The 20,449-nt window shown below is 50.0% G+C and overlaps 1 protein-coding gene across 1 annotated transcript in view; it reads right to left on the bottom strand.

Moving 5' to 3' along the window:
* Positions 1–10,885, bottom strand: part of MAML1 (mastermind like transcriptional coactivator 1) — a 149,458-nt gene extending 138,573 nt beyond the window's left edge. The window contains exon 1 of the mRNA XM_033927230.1: positions 9,926–10,885. Coding sequence (XP_033783121.1) covers positions 9,926–10,267 — 342 coding nt within the window. The 5' untranslated portion in view covers positions 10,268–10,885. The remainder of the gene's footprint in view (positions 1–9,925) is intronic.
* Positions 10,886–20,449: the final 9,564 nt, after the last annotated feature.

Here is a 20,449-nt window from a genome sequence, read left to right as displayed (position 1 = left end):
GGGGCCCGCCCCCTTCCGCGTGTCCCGTCAAAAGGACGGGGATGGTTTGGTGGTCGCAGGCGGTTGGGACTTGGGCATGGCCCGGTGGTGGGTTTGCGGATGCCTGGGTGGGGGCCGCGAGAAGACAGGGGTGGACTTTTGTGGGTAGCGGCGCGGGGGGGGGCCCTATACGGTCTGGACGAGGGCGGTTTGGGCTTTTGTCGGACAAGGGAGGCAAACGAGCGTTCATGTTCGGAGAGGCGTTTTGTAGCCGCCTCGATAGTGTCATCGAACAGTTCTTTTCCCACGCAGGGGAGGTTAGCCAACCGGTCCTGTAAGTTGGGGTCCATGTCGACCAGGCGCAGCCAATCTAGTCGGCGCATGGCGATAGCAAAGGCTACCTCTCTGGAGGAGAGTTCGAAGCCATCGTAGGCCGCGTGGAATAGATGAAGGCGCAGGTTGGAGAGGGACTCTAAAAGCAGGCCAAACGTTCCTTGCCGGGAGGCCGGTAGGTCAGTCTCAAAGGCTCTCAATAGTCCAATGAGGTGTTTGAGGTAGGATGTGAAGGTGAAAGTGTAGCTTTGCACCCTAGAGGCCATCATTGCGTTTTGATATAGTCTCCTGCCGAACTTGTCCAGGGTTCGGCCTTTTCGGCCTGGGGGGACCGCTGCTGAGACCCGAGATGGGTGAGCCTTTTTCAAGGAGGATTCTACTAGCAGCGATTGGTGGGAGAGCTGTGGTTGCTCGAATCCGGGGTAAGGTACTGTGCGGTACTTGGCCTCCATTTTGGAGGGTACGGCTGTGACCATGTAGGGGGTCTCCAGGTTCCTGAAGAAGGCCTGTTGGAGTACCGGTGGAGAAGGATGGGGAGGCTTCCCTCGAGTATCGAGGTTCCTGCTCTGATCCCTGCTCCGAGGCCGGGGAAGCGCTGTGAGAGTGTTCCGGGGTTGTCGATCCTCGGCGTCTCGAGGAGCCCCTCGGAGACGATGCCGGGGTTCGGGGTACCGATCGATGTCGAGTCGGTGACCTCGATCCGGACTCCCTCGGAGAGTATCTGCGACCTCGGGTCGGGGTCCCGATCCGAGGGGGAGTTCGGAGGATGCGCGGGTTGGAGAGTGATAACTCAGCCACCCTTAGTGGTCCCGTACGAGGTGTGGGAGAACGGCCTCGTAGGGTTGGTGAACCTCTGGCCTTCTTGGAGGTACGGAGGTTCGAGGTTTCTGTCGTTTTAGCCCGACGTTTCGCCCCTTGGCGGTCTGCGGAGGGAGAACATCTCGGGCACCTCGGCGAGGAGTCAGAGGAGGATGGGATGCGGCGAGGATTGCGCACCTTTCCTCTAGGTTGTTCGATGCGAGGCTCCGGCTGGTCTGGCACATTCAGGGTCGAGGTCGAGGCCGATTGAAACTGGGCCATTGCCGCGGACAGCTCCGACGTGATCATCGCTCGGAGTAGGTCCTGGAAGACGGGCACGGACAGCATCGAAGGCATGTCCACTGCCTCGGTGCACTCCACTGGGGGCGACCTCGTATCAGAGTATTCCCGTGTGGTGGAGGCACGGCCCGAAGGCTTGGAGGGCTTAGCCGGGGCTGTAAGCATGGGGCTTCCGCCATGCGTCGACGTTGTCCCCGAGGCTGGCTTCTTCGATGTTACGGAACCTGAAGAGGGAAGAGGGGACTTACCCGGGGCCGAGGCTTTCTGTTGTCCCGAGGACTTCGGGGTCGAGTCTCGAGGTGGTGCCGAGGTATCCGGGGCCGAGGTCAAGGCCGGGGCCGAGGCCGGGGCCGACCTCGAGGCCGAGGTGGAGGGTTGGTCCGGGGTGAAGAGGTCAGCCATGCGGGCTTTTCTTCGACGGAGGGCCCGGTTTGGAAAGTAGCGCACTGGGGGCAGGAGTCGGTTGGATGAGCCGCCCCCAGGCAGAGAATGCACCGGCGATGCGGATCTGTGAGGGAAAGAAGCCGCTCACACCGGGTGCACTTTTTAAAGCCGGTCAAAGGCCGGGACATTAAATCGAAAGTAGCCGCGGCTCGATTAGCCACGCGGCCACGGGGACCCGGAAGCCTCCGGGTCGTCAAAAACGAAGCAGGAATCAAGTTAAAAGGTAAAAAATTCGCGCACAGCGACTTAATCGTGAAAAAACAAGAAAAAATCGCGGTGCTAGAAGGCAGTTGGGGCAGAGCCTGAAAAACACGACTTCTAGGCTCAGCGGAAAATTTTGAACTGGAAACCACGAGGGGATGCACCCCCTAGTGGAGCAGGAAGGCACGCATGCGTGGAGCAGCAGAGCAAACTTAAATCTTCAATCAAGTTTGCTTGAAAATGCTTCCGCATCGGGGCTCCGTAGATGACGTCACCCACATGTGAGAATATCATGCCTGCTTGTCCTGGGATAAAGAGCAAACCCCCGGAAAGATTGGAAGAGTTGGTCCACCAACGGAGCGATCGTCTCAAGGAATGAGTGACCATTACAGGAAGGGAGAGCGGGTCTCGATCCTGACGCCACTGGGAGGCCAAGGTCCACTGAGGGAGTCTCAGATGCAATCGGGCAAACGGCGTGACATGAACTGTCGAAGCCATGTGGCCGAGTAGAATCATCAGCCTGTGTGCAGATACGGAGCGCTGCAGCAAAATCTGACGGGCCAGGCGAAGCAGAGCCTCCAGTCTCGACGAGGGAAGGAACGCCCGAAGGCGAACCGTGTCCAGCACGGCCCCGATAAACTGAAGGGATTGAGCCGGGCACAGCTGCGATTTGGGAAAATTTACCTCGAACCCCAGACGTTGAAGAAAAATGATAGTCTGTCGGGTCGCTGAGATAACCCCCTCCCGGGATGAAGCCTTGATCAGCCAATCGTCCAGGTAGGGGAAGACCTGCAGCCCCTGAGATCTCAGGGCAGCCGCAACCACCACCATACACTTCGTGAAGACCCGAGGAGACGAGGCCAGCCCGAAGGGAAGGACGCGATACTGGAGGTGCAACTCCCCCACCTGGAACCGTAAGAACTTGCGGAAGGCGGGATGCACCGGAACATGAGTATATGCTTCCTTTAGGTCCAGGGAGCACATCCAGTCCCCCGAGTCTAACAGAGGGTACAGGACTGGGAGGGACAACATACGGAACTTCTCCCGGACAAGAAACTTGTTGAGCCCTCGGAGGTCCAGAATTGGGCGTAGAGAATGACACGGGGAAAAAATCTGTCCCCGTCACCGCCCCGTCACCGGCCCACCATCCTCTGCACCGCCCCGTCACCACCGTTCCCTTCACCGCCCCGTCACCGTCACCGCCATCCCTTTCACCGCCCTGTCACCGCCACTGCCATCCCATTCACCGCCCCGTCACCGTCCCCGCTGCATCCATATAAGCCTTAGTACTGTAATATTTAGCTTATTCCTTTCTTATAAATCAAAGTTCCTGCTGCTGAACTAGAGAAAGAGATGTTCAGCTGGCAGGGCTTTGTTTATAAATTTTTATCAACACAACTAAAGCAAAAAATAAATAGAATTTTTTTTTCTACCTTTGTTGTCTGGTTTCTGCTTTCCACATCTTCTCATTGAATTCCTTCCATCCACTGTGTGTCTTCTCTCTGCGTCTTCCATTTGCTGTTACTGTGCCTCTCCCTTAACCCCCCCCCCCCCCAATTGGTCTAGCACCCATCTTCTTCCCTCCGCTCCCGCATAGTCTGGCATCTGTCTTCTTCCCACTCTGTCTTCCACATTTCCCTTCGGGGTCTGTTCCTCTCCACCCTCCTTCAATGTCTGTCCTATTCCTTTCCACCACCACCCTTCCCTCCCTCCTTTACCATCTGTTCCTTTCTACCACCCTTCAGCTCCTCTCGCGTGGCCTATCTATCTACCTTCCTCCCTCTTATTTTCATGGCACGTTACAATGTAATTTGTGCAAGCCACTGGAGCCTGCGAGCTCGGTCCCTGTCCCATCCCCACAAACCATTTCGCTTCTGTGCTCCTATTTTCCCCATTTCTAATATCTCCCCTATGTATCTGCCATTGCCCCCCCCCCCTGTGTCCATATACCATCCCCATGGCATGTCCCCTTTATGTCTCTGTCCCTATGCCCCATGCACATAATTTCCCCTCTTTCTGTTACCTTCCTGTGTCCAGATTTCCCCTATCTTCCTCTTCCATACCAGTGTGTCTCTTCTTTTCAACCCCATCTAGCTTTTTTCCCTCTTTCTTCCCCCCCCCCTGCTTCTAGCATCTGGCTCACCTGCCTGTCCTTCCCTTTCTTTCCTGCTGTGGATTTTTCTTCCGTTTTCATCCCCTTGGCCCAGAATCCTTTCCCCTTTCACTCCCTCCTTCCAATTTGAGCAGGGAACACTAGCGATCGCACGGTCCCCGCAGCCACTACCTGCCTGCCCAATCGATTCTAGTGTTTAGCCAGCTCTCTCCCTTCTCCTCACCTTAGTTTATAGGTTTTCTTTTTCGGCGACCCGCACGCGCGGCTGCTCAGTGTTCAATCTTCTGCTCTGCTGCAACTTCCTGTTTCCGGTTGCGTCAGAGCAGAAGATTGAACACTGAGCAGCCGCGCGTGCGCGGCTCTCTGATAGCGTGCGGGTCGCCGAAAAAGAAAATCTACAAACTAAGGTGAGGAGAAGGGAGAGAGCTGGCTAAACACTAGAATCGATTGGGCAGGCGGGTGTGAGCTGCGGGGACCGCGCGATCCTTCATGCCTCACTGCGGGGACAAGACCATTCACCGCCCCGCGGGCGGTGAATGGCCTTGTCCCCGTCGCCGCAGCGACTGCTAGTTTTCTTCCCCGTTTTCGGCGGGTGACCCGCGGCTAAAATGCGGTGGCCGCGGGTAAACCGCCACCGTGTCATTCTCTAATTGGGCGTAAGTCCCCTGTCTTCTTCGGGACCAAAAAGTACCGGGAGTAAAACCCCCGTCCCCTTTGGTTCGGGGGAACAGGCTCCACCGCCCGAAGGCTCAACAAGGACTTGGCTTCCGACAAGAGAAGAGGAAGCTGGTCTCGACAGCCAAGAGAAGCCCCCGGCGGATGTTCCGGCGGACTGGCTAAGAAGTTTAGCGAGTAACCTTCGAAGATGATCCGGAGCACCCAAGCGTCCGATGTGATCTCGGCCCAGGCTGGAAGAAAGGCCTGCAATCGGCCCCCGATAGGAAGGGGGTCCTTCGACAGTGCAGAGGGGGCCCGCCCCCAACCGCGCATCACGTCAAAAAGACGGAGCGGGTTTAGACGCTCCTTGCGCCTGAGGCTTTGGTTGGGACGCTCTGCCCTGCTGCGGGGGACGCCGGGGCGGAGGCCTCGAGAAGGCCGGTGTCGACTTCTGCGGGTACTGCCGCGGAGGAGGTCTAAACGGCTTCTGCGGCGGAGCCCGGGGTTTAGGACGGACCAATGAGGCAATAGAGCGCTCATGTTCAGACAAGCGTTTGGTCACCGCCTCCAAGGACTCATCGAACAACTCGGAGCCAACACAGGGGAGATTGGCCAGACGTTCTTGCAAGCTCGGGTCCATATCCAAAGTACGAAGCCATGCGAGACGGCGCATCGCCACCGCAAAGGCGGATACGCGAGAGGCCAACTCAAAGGCATCGTAAACTGCGTGAAAGAGGTAGAGACGCAGCTGAGATAAATTGGCCATAAAGGCTCCAAAATCCTCCTTATGGGAATAGGGCATGACTCCATAATACCTGGGCAACGCCTTCACCATCAGCCTTAAATAAGAGGAGAAGGTGAATGTGTAATTAAGGACCCTGGCGGCCATCAAGGAGTTGGAATAGAGGCGACGACCAAACTTGTCCAGGGTCCGCCCCTCCCGCCCGGGGGGAACCGCAGCAGAGACCCTAGAAGGCTGGGACTTCTTCAACGCCGACTCCACCAGCAACGACTGGTGAGACAACTGCGCCTTATCGAAGCCCTTACAAGGGACTGTGCGGTACTTAGACTCCATCTTAGATGGAACTGCTGTGACTGTAAGAGGGGAGTCCAAGTTCCTCAGGAAGGTCTGGTGTAGAACTTTGTTAAGAGGCAGCCGGGGAGTCTCTCTGGGAGGAGGGCAAATCCTGCTCCTCCAAAAATTCCTTCGTGTATTGCGACCCTGACGCCAGATCAAGGTCCAAAGCCCTCCCCATATCAAGCACAAATTGTGAAAAGGAGGAGGGCTTCGAAGGCGGCGAGGGAGAACGAGAGGCCCTCGTCGCCAAGAAGGAAGGGGAAGCCTCACGAGAATAACGAGGTTCCTTCCCCGTGCCCGAACCCGAACCCCAAGAGGCCGCACCAAGCGACCTCGACGGGGTCGGGGACCGGCCATGCCCCGAGGAACCCCTACGGGAAGTCCCCGGGGTATGGGGGACCGAGGCACGCCCCCTCCGTCTAGGCGAAGAGTCCCTCGAGTACTCAACCTCGGAGGAACGGAGAAGCCTCGGATTATCGAGGCGAAGCTCGGAGACCCGAAGGGTCTCGGCCCCGGTCGTCGAGGAGCGACCGCGTCGTCGAGGAGAGACCCGTTGACGTTTGGGCTTCCTCGACCGACGCTTCGCCCGAGGCCGACCCGAGGAGCCCCGGGAGGACCTCGACGAAGAGGAAGAGATCCTCCGAACCCTCCGCACCTTGTCCCGAGGCCGCACACTCCGCTCAGGCTGGTCAGCCGAGGTCGAGGGCAAGGCCAGGGCCGACGCCGGGGCCGCCAAAGGCGGCTGGAGGTGCGCGAGGGCACCGGACAGCTCCGAGGTAATGAGCGTACGGAGTAAGTCCTGAAAGGCCATCATGGCAGGTAGATCCGGGGCCGGCGGGTGCTCCCTCGAGGGCGACCTCGGTCTCGAGTATTCCCGCGGGGCACCCGACTTCGACGCTCGGGGCGGGGCCGAGGACGACCCACCCGCCCCCGTCGATGAGCCTGAGGATGGCTTCTTCGAGGCTGGAAGAGAAGAAGGAAGTGAGGACTTACCCTTCGTCGACTTCGGGGTCGAGGAGACCGGCTTCGACGAAGCAGGCTGTCGGGGCGAGGTCGAGGGAGACGAGGCCGAGGTCAAGGCCAGGGCCGAAGCCGACGTCGAGGCCTTCCCCGCCACGGCGTCCACCGCAAAGAGCTCCGCCATATGAGCGCGACGGCGACGGAGGGCCCTGGTTTGAAAAGTAGAGCACCGAGTACAGGAGTCAGTCAGGTGCTCAGGACCCAGACAAAGTAAGCACCACCGGTGAGGATCGGTGATCGAAAGGAGACGATCGCACCGGGTGCACTTTTTAAAACCCATCAAGGGACGGGACATGGATACGAATCCCGGCCGGGAACGAACGAGGTCCCGCGGCCGCGGCTCCCGGGAGCCAAACGGAAGAAAAATAAAAGTTTTTTGTTTTTTTTTTGACGAAAACCGATACACAAATAATTAAAAAAACAAAGTAAGCACAGCGACCGAGAGGGAAACACTCAGCCGCGGTGTCAGAAGGCTAAACGAGAAGAGCACAAATTCCACAGGGCTTCTGGCACCGCGGAAAAGACTGAACTGAGGACCACGAGGTGGGGATGCGCCCTCTAGTGGGCAAGAAGGCATGCACATGCGTGGTGCAGTGTAGCAAACTTGAAACTTCAATCAAGTTTGCTTGAAAAGCTGTCCGTGCTGGGGCTCCGTAGATGACGTCACCCACATGTGAGAATATCATGCCTGCTTGTCCTGAGATAAGTGCAGATATCGTATCAAGGAAACCCCCCCCCCCCAAATTGTGCATCAGTTGAAAACATGATACAAAAGTATTTATCCTGTTATAGTTGTTACTACGGTATTTTCTGTGTAACTTTTGAAGATCAAGTTTAAATGTTCTATTCTTGACTAGCTTTTGAAAGCTGGCATTCCCTTTGGTGAGTAAAAAGCTGTTTTGAACATGATGAAGATAAAATCAAATACATATGACTAGCTTTCAAGAGTTTTACATTGACATGTTAATAATGTAGCTTTGTGAGGAGAGGTTAAGTTAGTCCAAAAATGATTACCTATTTTATTTATATCACTGCAATAAGTCATGCAACTTTAAACAGTCAATAGAAAACTACAGTATATTTAACTGAAATTTCAAGATAATAGCATGCTTGTTGCATTTTGATGACGACATTCTGCTACAGAGATCAAAGTGAAAGAATAAACCCCCTAGACATTTTAAGACTCGGGCTAAGAGAAACTTATTTGAAAGCTGCCACCACCCAAAGCTGCTACACCCAAAGCTGCCACCACTTCAGCAAATGTGAGAATAGTTTAGTCCTGATAACCCTCTCCCCAAGAAGTGTATACCCCCCAAACCATGTAAATTTACAAGTTGTGTCTGTTAGAGCACTGGGCAGAGAACCAGGGAACCCTAGTTCAAATCCCAAAGCAGCTCCTCATGTTCTTGAACAAATCACTTAACCTTCCACTGCCTCAGTTACAAACTCAGATTTTGAGCCCTCGGGATAAGAAAAATACCTATGGTACCTGAATGTACACCACTTTGATAGTATTTGGGCTTATAGGTGATATATAAGAAACTAAAAAGAAATTAAAAATAACACCATTCTTCCTGTCTCCAAACCCATTCCCTCAACCAAATTCTCCCAATACTCTTGACAAATAAAGTACATGCCTCATATTTCTATCACCTGTTACTTCTCAGCAGCCCTTTACGATCATAGGGTTAAAATAACCTTACAGGCTAAGCAACTGGAGGAGTATGCCTAACAGAGCAGCTGCTAAGAACTAGGGTTCAAATCCACACTACTGTTCCTCATGATTTTGAGCAAGTCACTTAATCCTCCTTCCTTACATCAGGTACACACGTACATTCAGAACTCTTGGTTGTTGTGGTACAGGAAAATACCCACTAAACATGCTTGGAAATGAGACAAATACCAATAGTAGAAGCTTATAATATCTACAGAACTATAACCAAGCAATAGCTCTTTACTGTGCGACTCACCTACTGATTCCCCTTACCTTATTCGTTTTTGCCACTGTCAATGAGAGGAAGGCTGGAAGAAATGTTTGCGCTCCTTTATATTTGCAATTTGTGTGACCACATTGCTCACACAGCCTTTGGTGCAATGTTGTCTGATTTCTACCTTGGGCAAAGGCAGGTTCCCCCCCCCCCAATACAAAAATACCAAGTCTTAAACAACTTATGTGGATCACCACTTGCCTTCTCCAGCCATCTCCTCCTAGTTTAGTGTTTATTATAAAATCTATCAAGAAATCTTTAAAATAAGACAGTCCAGTGAGAAAATCACTTTGATTAATACCAGGGCTATAAAGAGAAATTAGGTATTTACCAACTATCTAGCAATAGTGTAGTTTAGAGATTGTTTGGTCACACCAAAAGGGCAAAGGTGTACAACTACACCATCTACTTTACCCCACCCCAATAATTAACAATAAAACATGTAGTAAACTACTGTACTTCTATCCAAACAGTACTCCCTGACCTAATCACATCACAAGATACTGAAAGCCTAGCTGCTCAAGTCACTGAAATATCAAAATATACCACTTGACCTAGATTAGCCTCTAACTAGTAACAGAAAAAAAAACCCAAACCCACAACATATTAGCTAGCTATGGTTGCCTATTTCAGAAATAAGCTAGATTGGTCTTTTTCTCATGTCTAGGTTGATATAGTAAACAGATCTAGCCGATGCACCGTTTATAACTTCCAACCTGATCCGAACGGTTGAGTTTAACCGATTAAGAGGTAAGCAAACTATTTTCAGGTATCAGCACACTAACTAAACAGGTCTCTATATCAATTCAAAAAGGTATAGTGTCCAAAACCACAAATTTATCTGGCAGCAACAGGTTACAGGAGGGTGACCCTACTTAAGAAACTCGGCAGACAGCCAAGATCTCCAATTAGGAGCTTGCATCTCTCGTGGGGGGATGCACTGCACTCAGACGTGTCTCTAAGGTAACTCACCCCCCCCCCCCACCCCCGGTAACTATGTGCAAAGTTTCTTACCGCAATGAGGTTGCTGTTGCGATTCTGGTCTCCGCTGCCGTTGTCCGTTACCACTTCCAAGCCGTTGGCTCCCGGAGCAAGACTCCCGCGGAGCCCGCCCTGGTCGGCGGCGGGGGCGGCGGGGGTCGAGGCCTGCTGCCGGTGCTTGCCGGCCCGTTTCGCCTTGGACTGCAGGCAACGCTGGTGCAGCCCGAAGGTGTGCTGCCTATCCAACTCCAGGCGTTCCGAGGAGCCAGCCTCGTAGCGGGACTCGCAGGAATCGTGATGCCTTCGGCAGAGTTCGATCCTGCGGCGGAGACGCTGCATCACGGCGCTATGCCGCGGGACCACGAAATCCGCCATGAGCGTTCGGCATGGACCAGCCTGAGGCCGCTGCTCTCAAGCCCGGTCCTCGGGGGAGAAAGGAAGCGCTAGGCCACGTTAAAAGCGCCGCGGGAAGGCCAGCATAGGCCTCGAGTCTCTCAAGCTCGGAAATCCTCACAGCGCTCTCATCCCACCTGCCTCCCCCTCACGAGGCCTGCGTGGAGGGGACTCCGGGGTCCGGCAAGAGCAGGAAACCCAGCTCCAGGCGCGCTCCGTCCCTGCCTGACCCCCGCTTACCGCAAGCCTAGCTTTGCTTCAGGCCTTTCTCGTTCGCCGTTTCCTCAGGGAGGAGTCCCGTCCCCAGACGGGATACGACAGCGCTTCCCGGGGAAGAGACGTTTGGAGAGTGGGGGACTACCCTCTGTTACTCCCACTTCGACTCTAAGCACCCTATTGGAGCCGCACTCGCGCTGGCCACTAACTCGCCATTGTTACTCGCACTTCCGCCATCTTGAAATTGTTTTTTGGGCTTTGAGTTCAGACAGGCAGGGGGGAGGGGATCTGCGTGACGTAAGGCGCACGCTGACCGTTCCCCTGACAGACAGCTCAACTACCGAATCCTGTAAGCAGCAGGGTACGGAAGAGCCGAGCGTTCCGGGATGTTGACGCTGAATTTGTAAATGGCATTGAAAAGGACCAATTATTTTGCTCTTTTCAATGCTTGGGCAGAGTTACTAGGAGGCGGCAAATCAGGACAAAATTCCAAGAAGGCGGAGCCAAAAGCCACCTGATTGACATGCGAACGCCCACACAAGTAAGTTGAAGAGTTGGGTGCATCCGAGACGCGGTAAACAAAACAAGCTTTTGAACAAAGGCGTGTTATTGTGAAATAGAGGGGCCCGTCAGAAAATACCTCTCATACTGAAATAGCCCTTAGACAAATTTACGCACAGGGCACTAAGATCATCATTTTAGAAGCATAATCAAGGATGTGTAGCTGGTAGACCTTTGCTTGAATTGTTACTGTAACAGAAGATCCTAATCATAGCTTGATGTACCAACAACAATCGCTCTTCTTAGTTTTGAACATACTAAGAACTGTACGGTTACTACTACAAGAAATATTTTTTTTTTAAAAAGCAAATAGTGTAAGATATACAAACTCTATAAATGAAAAGCCCCATTTGTGACCAAAAGTATTACTTACAGTCACGTACTAAAAATAAGCCTTCCCTGTTTTTCATTTATATCCCAATTACTCTTTACAAAATGAGCCACTCCATCAAATCACAAGCAGCAAAGACTCAGCTCGAAGCAGGAGGGGCAACATATCAAAACAATTTCATTTTAATTGTTCACACAAAATTACTAGTATCCTTATTCTAACAAACCTCTATCTGAAAACATAGTTTTCCTTCCACTATTTGCGATAAGTGCCAGAAGCTGAGGTTAACATAAAAAGAGAACTTTTACAAGAAAAAGTTGGAAAGGGTCAGCTCAAAGAAGCTGGCTCCTAAATAAGGAGTACAGCAGTATTGCATTCCTCACTATTACAATATATTTCCTTCCATCCAGTGCCCTAGCAGGCAGCTGGAGTTTTCTGGAATCATGGGACAGGAAAGGAATGCCAAAGCCTCACCCAGAATAGAGGGCGCACATCACTTAAGCAACAAGCAAAAAAATGATTGGTTGAATATAACTAAAGAGGCAGAGCTGTGAACACATGGCCTTAGTATCTTAGTTGGAACTAGCTCATTCATTTTCCTTTTAGCACTTTACTCACGTTTGTTCTCAAATGGTGTCCTTCATTCATCCTTACCTTTACAAATTCCCAGCTCTCTTGCTGTTGATTTTGAAAGAGCAAAAGAATAGGCTCATGAAGTGTCTCAAACTTTCTCCAGCCATGGCACAATAAAAGGTAGTGGCCACAGCTTGAGGCACCCAGAAAAGCACAGACATCATGCATATGCTTGACATCACCTCAACATCAGCGCAGATGCAGAGGCCCTCCAGATGGGCCCCAAGACGCCACTAGAGGATGCCAGCAGGGAAGATGGCCAGAGAGGAGAGGCACTGGCACCAGATGATTGCCTACAGCATTGTTTCAACTACTTCAAGCTAAGTACCCCTTCAGTCTAACAAATATCAACCGAGTACCCCAACCACAGACGTCCCTAGGCCCATCCAAGCTCTGCAATTTTTTCCATTCATTTTTCATATACACAGCAGATATAAGTTCTCACAACTGACACATTTCAATCACTATATTGAAAAGAAAATCATTTTACCTACCAGCTATCCTCTCCAGGCTGCTGTAGTTAGCTTTAAAAAGGTGAGAGCAGGAGGCCAGGGGGAAAGTCGAAGGACACTAATTAATCTCAAAGGTCCAACAACTTCACTCTCGCAATAAGTTCGCCATTCTTCTTCAATTCGACCTTTCTGCAGCTTTTGACATTGTCCATCTAATATAATAAAAGGCTAAGCCGCACATGCGCACTCCCATCGCGTGTTCCGTTTTCCGTGCGCTGTAGGGCACCGCAGATAGGAGTGCGCATGCGCACGAAACACTCGCTCTCCTCCCGAGGAGAATGTCGGACACGCAGCTGTCGGCCGTGCTGTTCTTCGCTCTGCCCTGCTCCTTGCCTTACTATATTTTTAAGTTGAAAGACGAGGCAGCAGCTCCTCTCATGATCCTCACCTGTGGCGGAAGTCCGATGCAGTTGGGGATCTTGAGAGGAGCCGCCGCGTCTTTCAACTTAAAAATATACTAAGGCAAGCAGGGCAGACCGATCTTCAAAATGGCCGCAACTACAAACTTAACATCCTGCTGTCGCGGACTATACCTTCCCTCTCTGCACATACTAACAACAAACATTCCGCTTCAGAACTTCCCCCGGGGTCTTTTTAAAGTTCCAACCACTCTCCTTTTCCCTCTCAGGAGGTGAGATGGGAAAGGAAGAGTTATAAGACAGTCTGGAGCATTCCCAATGTAGCCGAGGCTGAAAGGGTTCACGAGGCACGCTGCCATTTGCGATGCAATATAGGAGAGGATAAGCAGTGATGCAGTAGGTTGGTTATGGTTTGATATTTTGTATTTTGCTTATGAGGATATGCTAAGGGTTATGTTACAGCTGCTTTAAATTGTTCATGAGGCCAGTGACTAGACCGTGCAGAGGGAGCAGGAAGGAGGTGATGATGGACAGGGGGGAGGTAAAACAAAGGGAGAAGGGCTGCTGCTGGATAAGGTGAGCAGTGATGGGATGGTGGAGGACACAGGGGAGGTAAAAGGAAGGGATAATGGACGGGGAGCAGGCAAGGGGTGGTTGTGGACAGCCAAGGGAAAAAAAAAACCCACACAGAAAGCGGTTAAGGAGAGAGAAAAAGAAATAAAGACAGACACACACATATATCTAGCACCCGTTAATGTAACGGGCTATAAGACTAGTCATGATACTAATTTTCCAACTCTCTGAAATTGGCATAAACTCCACAGTCTTAGATTGGTTCTCAAAATTCTTACGTTCCCGCTCTTACTCCGTTAACATGAATGGCACCTCATCCTCCCCTTGGAAACCGATTTGTGGAGTTCCTCAGGGTTCACTTCTATCCCCTATTCTTTTCAACATCTACATGTCCTCCCTGAAACATCTCCAACTATCCCCCATGGAAACACTTTACACTTACGCTGACGACATCCTTGTCCTCCTCGAGACCGACTCGAACCTCACTAACCTCTCTGAGAACATTTCTTCATGTATAACGAACCTCCAATCCTGGGCTCTCACCCTACAAATGAAATTAAACGAGACTAAAACAAAACTACTTTGGCTCGGCCCAAAATTAGATCAGCTACCCACCCTCATCCCACTGTCCTCTGGCACCACACTGCAGCTTGAGCTCTCAAGCAAAGTTCTAGGCATCATCATTGACTCTACACTGTCCTTCAACAACCACCTCAACTCCTTAGTAAAAAAATGCTTCTTCAATCTCAACATGCTAAGGAAAGTAAGATCCTGCTTCCATCAACACTTTACTGTCCTCGTACAATCCATCATTCTTTCCAGACTGGATTACTGCAACTCCATCTACTTAAGCCTAACAAAGAAAAGCCTTCATAGACTTCAACGGATCCAGAATACCGCAGCTAAACTAATCCTTGCAAAAAGTAAATTTGATCATGTCTCCCCGCTTCTGTCTAAGCTTCACTAGCTTCCAGTAATCTCTAGGGTCCACTACAAATGTGCTTGCCTAACCTTTAAGACCCTACACAGCATCCTTCCTCCCCTTTTTCCACTATCTTGGAACTCCTCGAATCCCAACACCACCAGATCCACTCAAAAATTCAAACTATCCTTCTCCTAATTAAAAGACATATCCCATGCAGGAAAACTAGGGACATCCCTCTTCTTCAGGATCACTGAGCTGTAGAATAGCCTTGCTGCCCCGCTTTGAAGTTTGAGCTCCCTCCAACTCTTCCGAAAACATCTGAAAACCTGGCTTTTCTCTAAAATATAATTACCCCTCCCTCTTCAATATACTAAGTCCCTCTAAACTTTCTCTTTACTAAGTCCTTCTACTTTTCATTGTAGTTCTTCTCTATATCAATTCCTGTAAACCGTGCCGAGCTCTACATTTGTGGAGAAGATGCGGTATACAAACTTAAGGTTTAGTTTAGTTTAGACACTAGAAAGAAGGGGGAAACATGCAGGCCTTTGGCAAATTGGGCAGTGTCAGCTGGCAGGTGCCTCTCTTCCTCCTCAGTGTGCCACAGTACACTTGGAATCTCAGGAGGCACAAAGTTTGAGATACAATAGGCTAATGCTTAAGAGGGAGGGGTGGGAAGGATTGGGACTTGTATACCACCTTTGTGTAGTTATACAACCACTCAAAGCAGTTTACATTCAGGTACTTAAAGCATTTTCCCTAGCTGACCAGTGGGCTTACAATCTATCCAAAGGAGCTAGGACAGTGGAGAATGAAAGGGTCACAGGTAGCAGCATAGGGTTTAAACCCACAAACTCAGGGTGCAGAGGCTGTAGCTGTGGCTCTAAACCACTACACCACTCTCCTCCTAAGCAGGGAGTTGGGAACTAGAAGAGCCAGGCTCAAATTGCATAGTAACCACTTATGGAAAAGTCATTCTACCCACCAGTGCTGGGCAGGTTCTTTGCCGTCTGTGCAGTACAAGTGTGGTGATGTAAACCACTCCTAGATCATACCAAATAAATGAGGAAGGTCTAGTCCTTCACACTAGGAATGAACATGTGCATTCCATTTGAGCTGAAATACTAGTGTTAGAGGGGAGAGTGTGGCACAGTAGTTAAAGCTACAGCCTCAGCACCCTGAGGATGTGGGTTCAAACGCACACTGCTCCTTGTGATCCTGGGCAAATCACTTAATCCCCCCATTGGCTCAGGTACATTAGATAGAGTGTCCCACCGGGACAGACAGGGAAAATGCTTGAGTACCTGAATAAATTCATGTAAACCGTTCTGAGCTCCCTTGGGAGAACAGTATAGAAAATTGAATAAATAAGGGTTTGGGTTTTTTAAAAAATTTTCATTAATAGCCAAAAACTGCACTGCCAATGATTTATTTTAGGAGCAGTAGATTTAGATCGGTGGTTCCCAACCCTGTCCTGGAGGACCACCAGGCCAGTTGGATTTTCAGGATAGCACTAATGAATATGCATGGAGCAGATTTGCATGCCTGGCACCTCCATTATATGCAGATCTCTCTCATGCATATTCATTAGGGCTATCCTGAAAATCCAACTGGCCTGGTGGTCCTCCAGGACAGGGTTGGGAACCACTGATTTAGATCATTCGCTGTTTTGTTTCTATCAGATCAGGGTACTTAAGTTGAAGCTAAAGCTAAAAGGCCCACTAAAATAGAACATCTGCTTATTCCTAGGATAAGTAGCATAAAATCTATTTCTACTTCTACTATTTAACACTTCTATAGCGCTGTACATTTTTACATTAAATAAACAGTCCCTGCCCTAAAGCAGTTGTTCCCAACCCTGTCCTGGAGGACCACCAGGCCAGTCGGGTTTTGGGGATGGCCCTAATGAATATGCATGAGAGAGATTTGCATATAATGGGGGTGACAAGCATGCAAATCTGCTCCATGCATATTCATTAGGGCTATCCCCAAAACCCGACTGGCCTGGTGGTCATCCAGGACAGGGTTGGGAACCACTGCCCTAAAGAGCTTACAATTGACTGGACAGACAGACATGACAGGGGGTTCAGGATGCAGAACCCAAGGAGGAAAGTTAGGAGTTGAAAGCAATCTCAAAGAGGTATGCTTTTTAATAAAATATTAGGTTCTTACCTTTGCTAAACTTTTCTTGTAAATCCACACTTTATTCTGGGACCAGTGGGTTAGTTTCATCTACCCTCCAGGACATTGTAGGAAGCCTCAAACTCCAGAGGCTTAAACCCCTACCCCCCTTATCTCATCACTGTCCCTGTGAACATCAGTTAGTCTGAAAGCAGCTAGGAACATTTGTAGATGATAAGAATGAGAGAGAAAGGGGAAACAGGGAAGGGGGAAACCACCCGACAAATAAGTCAATTCTGCTCATATCAGCAAATGCAACAATGAAAAAAGAGAATAGGTCATAAAACATTAGAAACTTGAATGACAAAACAATACTACAAGGAGAGAGCCTGCACTGTCAGAAGGGGGCACCTGAATTGGTGGATCTCCCACCAATTAAGTGCTAAACCCATCCTGATGGCACTCATATACAGGCTGGTCAGAAAATCCAGCTTACCAGTACATGTAGACAATCGGCAAATCAGCAAGATTTAGGATGGGTTCCCAGAATAGTGTGGATTTACAATAAAGATTAGCAAAGGTAAGAACCTAATCTTTCATTCTTGTATAATTCCACCTTATAGGTTACTCTATAGGACAAAAGCGAAAAGCGTATGTGAGTTTTAGGGTAGGAGCACTATCAGGTCCTGGACCTGAGGGGCCGCCGCGTGAGCGGACTGCCGGGCACGATGGACCTCCGGTCTGACCCGACAGAGGCAAGTCTTATGTTCTTATTCCAGGACCAGTGGGATGTAACACAGCAGTCCCGAAAATTCCGGATGGGACCGATGAGCCTGCTGCCAACATAGAGGCACCAAAAGCAGCATTCTTCTTGGCCGCCACATCGATCCTGCAAAACTTGAACGTATGCAAGGACCAAGTAGCAGCCCTGCAAATCTCAACCAGAGGAACAGCTGACTCTGCCCAAGGGGACGAAACACCTCTCAGTCTGTCTCTTAACTCCCTTCCACCCTCCCCCCAATGGCTGGCATCTATCTTCCATCTCTCCCTCCCTAACCCAGGTGGATTTTAGCATTTCTCTCCTTTCCTCCCTTTAGATTTGGTATCTGTCTCCTCCCTATCCCTTCTTTTTCTGTTCTTCCTTCTTGATTTGTTTTCTACCTCATCTACTTTCTAGCCCTCAATTTCCCTTTCATTGTGTCTACCTACAGCTTGTCACTTCTTTCCCTTATCCTTCCAGTATCTCCCTAACCATCCTCTTCCCCCAAACCAGCATGTATTTTTCCCCCTCCCTCTCCTCCCCACTTCCTTCCAGCAACTGATCCCCCTCTCCTCCCCACTTCCCATCAGCATCTGCTCCCCTCTCTCCCCCTTCCCTTCAGCACCACTCAACTTCTTCCCCGCATGAGGCCTTCTTTCACACATGCGGCCCAGATGCAGCAGGCTTCTCACATGTTGTGTGCAGCTGCCCCGAAGATTCTCCTCTGACTCATGTTGCTGTTTTCACCTGGGCGGCTCTTGTCAGAAGAGAAGTTTTGAGGCAGTTGCGTGCAACTTGTGAGAATGGTTGTCACATCTGGACCCCTCAAAGAGAAAACTCTGAAAAGTGCAAGCGAAGGTGAGGGGAAGGGAGGGAGAAGGGGATGAGGGGGAAAGAGATGCCCGGTCTGCAGGGCCACCTAGAGCTGTGGGGCTCAGGACAGCTGCCCTGTTTACGTCGGCCTCTTCCTGCTTCCTGGGGTGGGACTACCAGCCTCTTCAAAGCGTCCTGCCGAGTCCTCCTTCCAATGTAATTTCCGACCAGAACCTTCTTGCCACAGGCTGCAGCAGCCCTGCCTGCAGGAAGCTTTGAAGAGGCTGGTAGAAGGGAACGACAGCCCAGGAAAGTCACAGGTTTTGGGGGTTTTTTTTGCCATTAGCGATCGGGAGGGAGGCTGTTTGACCAGCAATAGGAAGTAGGGGGGAGGGAAGAGTGCAATCGCAAGGAGGGCTGCTGACTAGGAGGAGTGGGAAAGGAGGCAACTTGTGGCAGATACTTTACTGCCGGGACATGGCCATTCACCACTCCAGGGGGGTGCTGAATGGCCTTGTACCTGTGGCAACAATTCTTTTTTCCCCCAGTTCCTGTGGATAGCTGCAGGTAACAGTCACCATGTCATTCTCTAAGCTGGCCTACCCTTCCAGGCAGAACCTGCCAGAACAAACATATGGTCAAGGTGGTCAGAAAGGCAAAAGTCAGTGACCTACAGGTACCACAAAAAGATCCTATGCACCGCAACACCTGGTCCTGCTCCCTTGAACCAGAGGAAGCAAAAGCAGGAAGGCGAACTTCCTGATTTACATGGAAAGTGGAAACCCAGAAAGAAATAAGAAGACTACAAATTATACAAAATACAGCAATAAAAATTATTACTAATGCAAAAAATTACAACCATGTCACACCACTTCTACAAAAAGCACATTGGTTACTAATCTTGTACAGAATTACTTATAAAATTGCATTGTTAACCTTTAAAATTTGACAATCTAATGCACCAATATTTCTGGACCATCTTTTGATACCATATTCTCCATTTATGACACTTAGATCAACAGAACATTTACTGACTATCCCTTCTTTAAAAGTAATAGGTACTAGGAAATCTACTATTTTTTTTCGGTTATAGCCCCAGCTCTGAACAATCTACCAAACTACTTACATGGTGAATCCTCATTAGAAAAATTCAAAAGTTCTTTAAAAAGTTTCTTGTATAAAGACGCGTTCGAGACAGATAAGATAACTCGTCTACCATTAAATCTTATGCTCTTAATACTTAATCTTAGTCGGACCCTACTATGTATATGTCGCAAACTTTTCTTATCTTTTCTTCTATGCTTATCCATTTTCTTATATTTTCTCTTTGTCACCCCTCCAGATGTGTTCTCCTTAAATGTTCCTTTATTTTCTTTAAAGATTGTAGTTCATCCCCCTCCCCTTTTGTATCAGTAATTAAATTTGTACGTATATATTTTATGTTAATTTGTAATAAAATTGTGTTATTTTTGTCCCCTATTTTTAAATTGTTATACGCACTGAAGTACTTGACATTGCATGTACAACTTTTAACAAACTTGGAAAAAGGAAGGAACAGTACGCATCATCACACCGGAATCCGTAATACATAGAAAAGGATACCGGCAGGCAAGAGCCTGAAGCTCCGAAACCCTAAAGGCTGAGGTAATAGCCATCAGGAAGACCAAATCATGAGATCCATAACTGATACCTGCTCCAGAGGCTCAAACAGAAGATGAGTCAGAGAATGGAGAACCAGGTTAAAATTCCAAGTCAGACAGGGAAGGCGCAATGGAGGCTGATGCAGCAGAGAGCCCCGCAGAAAATGAGCCCCTAAGAGGAGGGCCCATACACGAAAGACCAGCAATCTACACTTGGAGAGAAACTACTGCTAAGCTCTTCTCCAGACCATCTTGCAGGAATTTCAGGACCGACGCTACAGACGGGTCCACCTGTTGCAGGCCGCACCAGGCCTGATAACATCTCCAAGCCTTTGCATAGGCAGCTATTGTGGATTTCCTTTTGCTGTGTAGCAACATGGCAATCGCAGCCAAAGTGTAGCCCCAGCTAGTCAAGGACGTACGCTCAAGAGCCAAGCCGTAAGACCAAAGTGTCTGGATTCTGCATCATAATCAGACCCTGCTTGAGTAGGTGAATGACAAGATAGTCGGAGCCCCTGATCCTGCTGGAGCTGAACCCAGTCAGCATACCATGGCTACCTTGGCCAATCATAAGGTGTGACCAGGATCATCAAATCTCTGTGGGTCGCTATCCATCTCAACCGATGTCCTATCATGGGCCATGGAGGGACGATATAGGAGATCTTCTCAGGGCTGAACCAGTGTCCAATTCTTTGCTGCCAGTCTCACGACAGCGACTGAAGA

The sequence above is a fragment of the Geotrypetes seraphini genome, chromosome 18 (genome assembly GCF_902459505.1).
Source record: "Geotrypetes seraphini chromosome 18, aGeoSer1.1, whole genome shotgun sequence".
Classification (NCBI taxonomy): Eukaryota; Metazoa; Chordata; class Amphibia; order Gymnophiona; family Dermophiidae; genus Geotrypetes; species Geotrypetes seraphini.
Note: the sequence above shows the minus strand (reverse complement) of the source record. Positions and strands in the feature narration are given on the sequence as shown.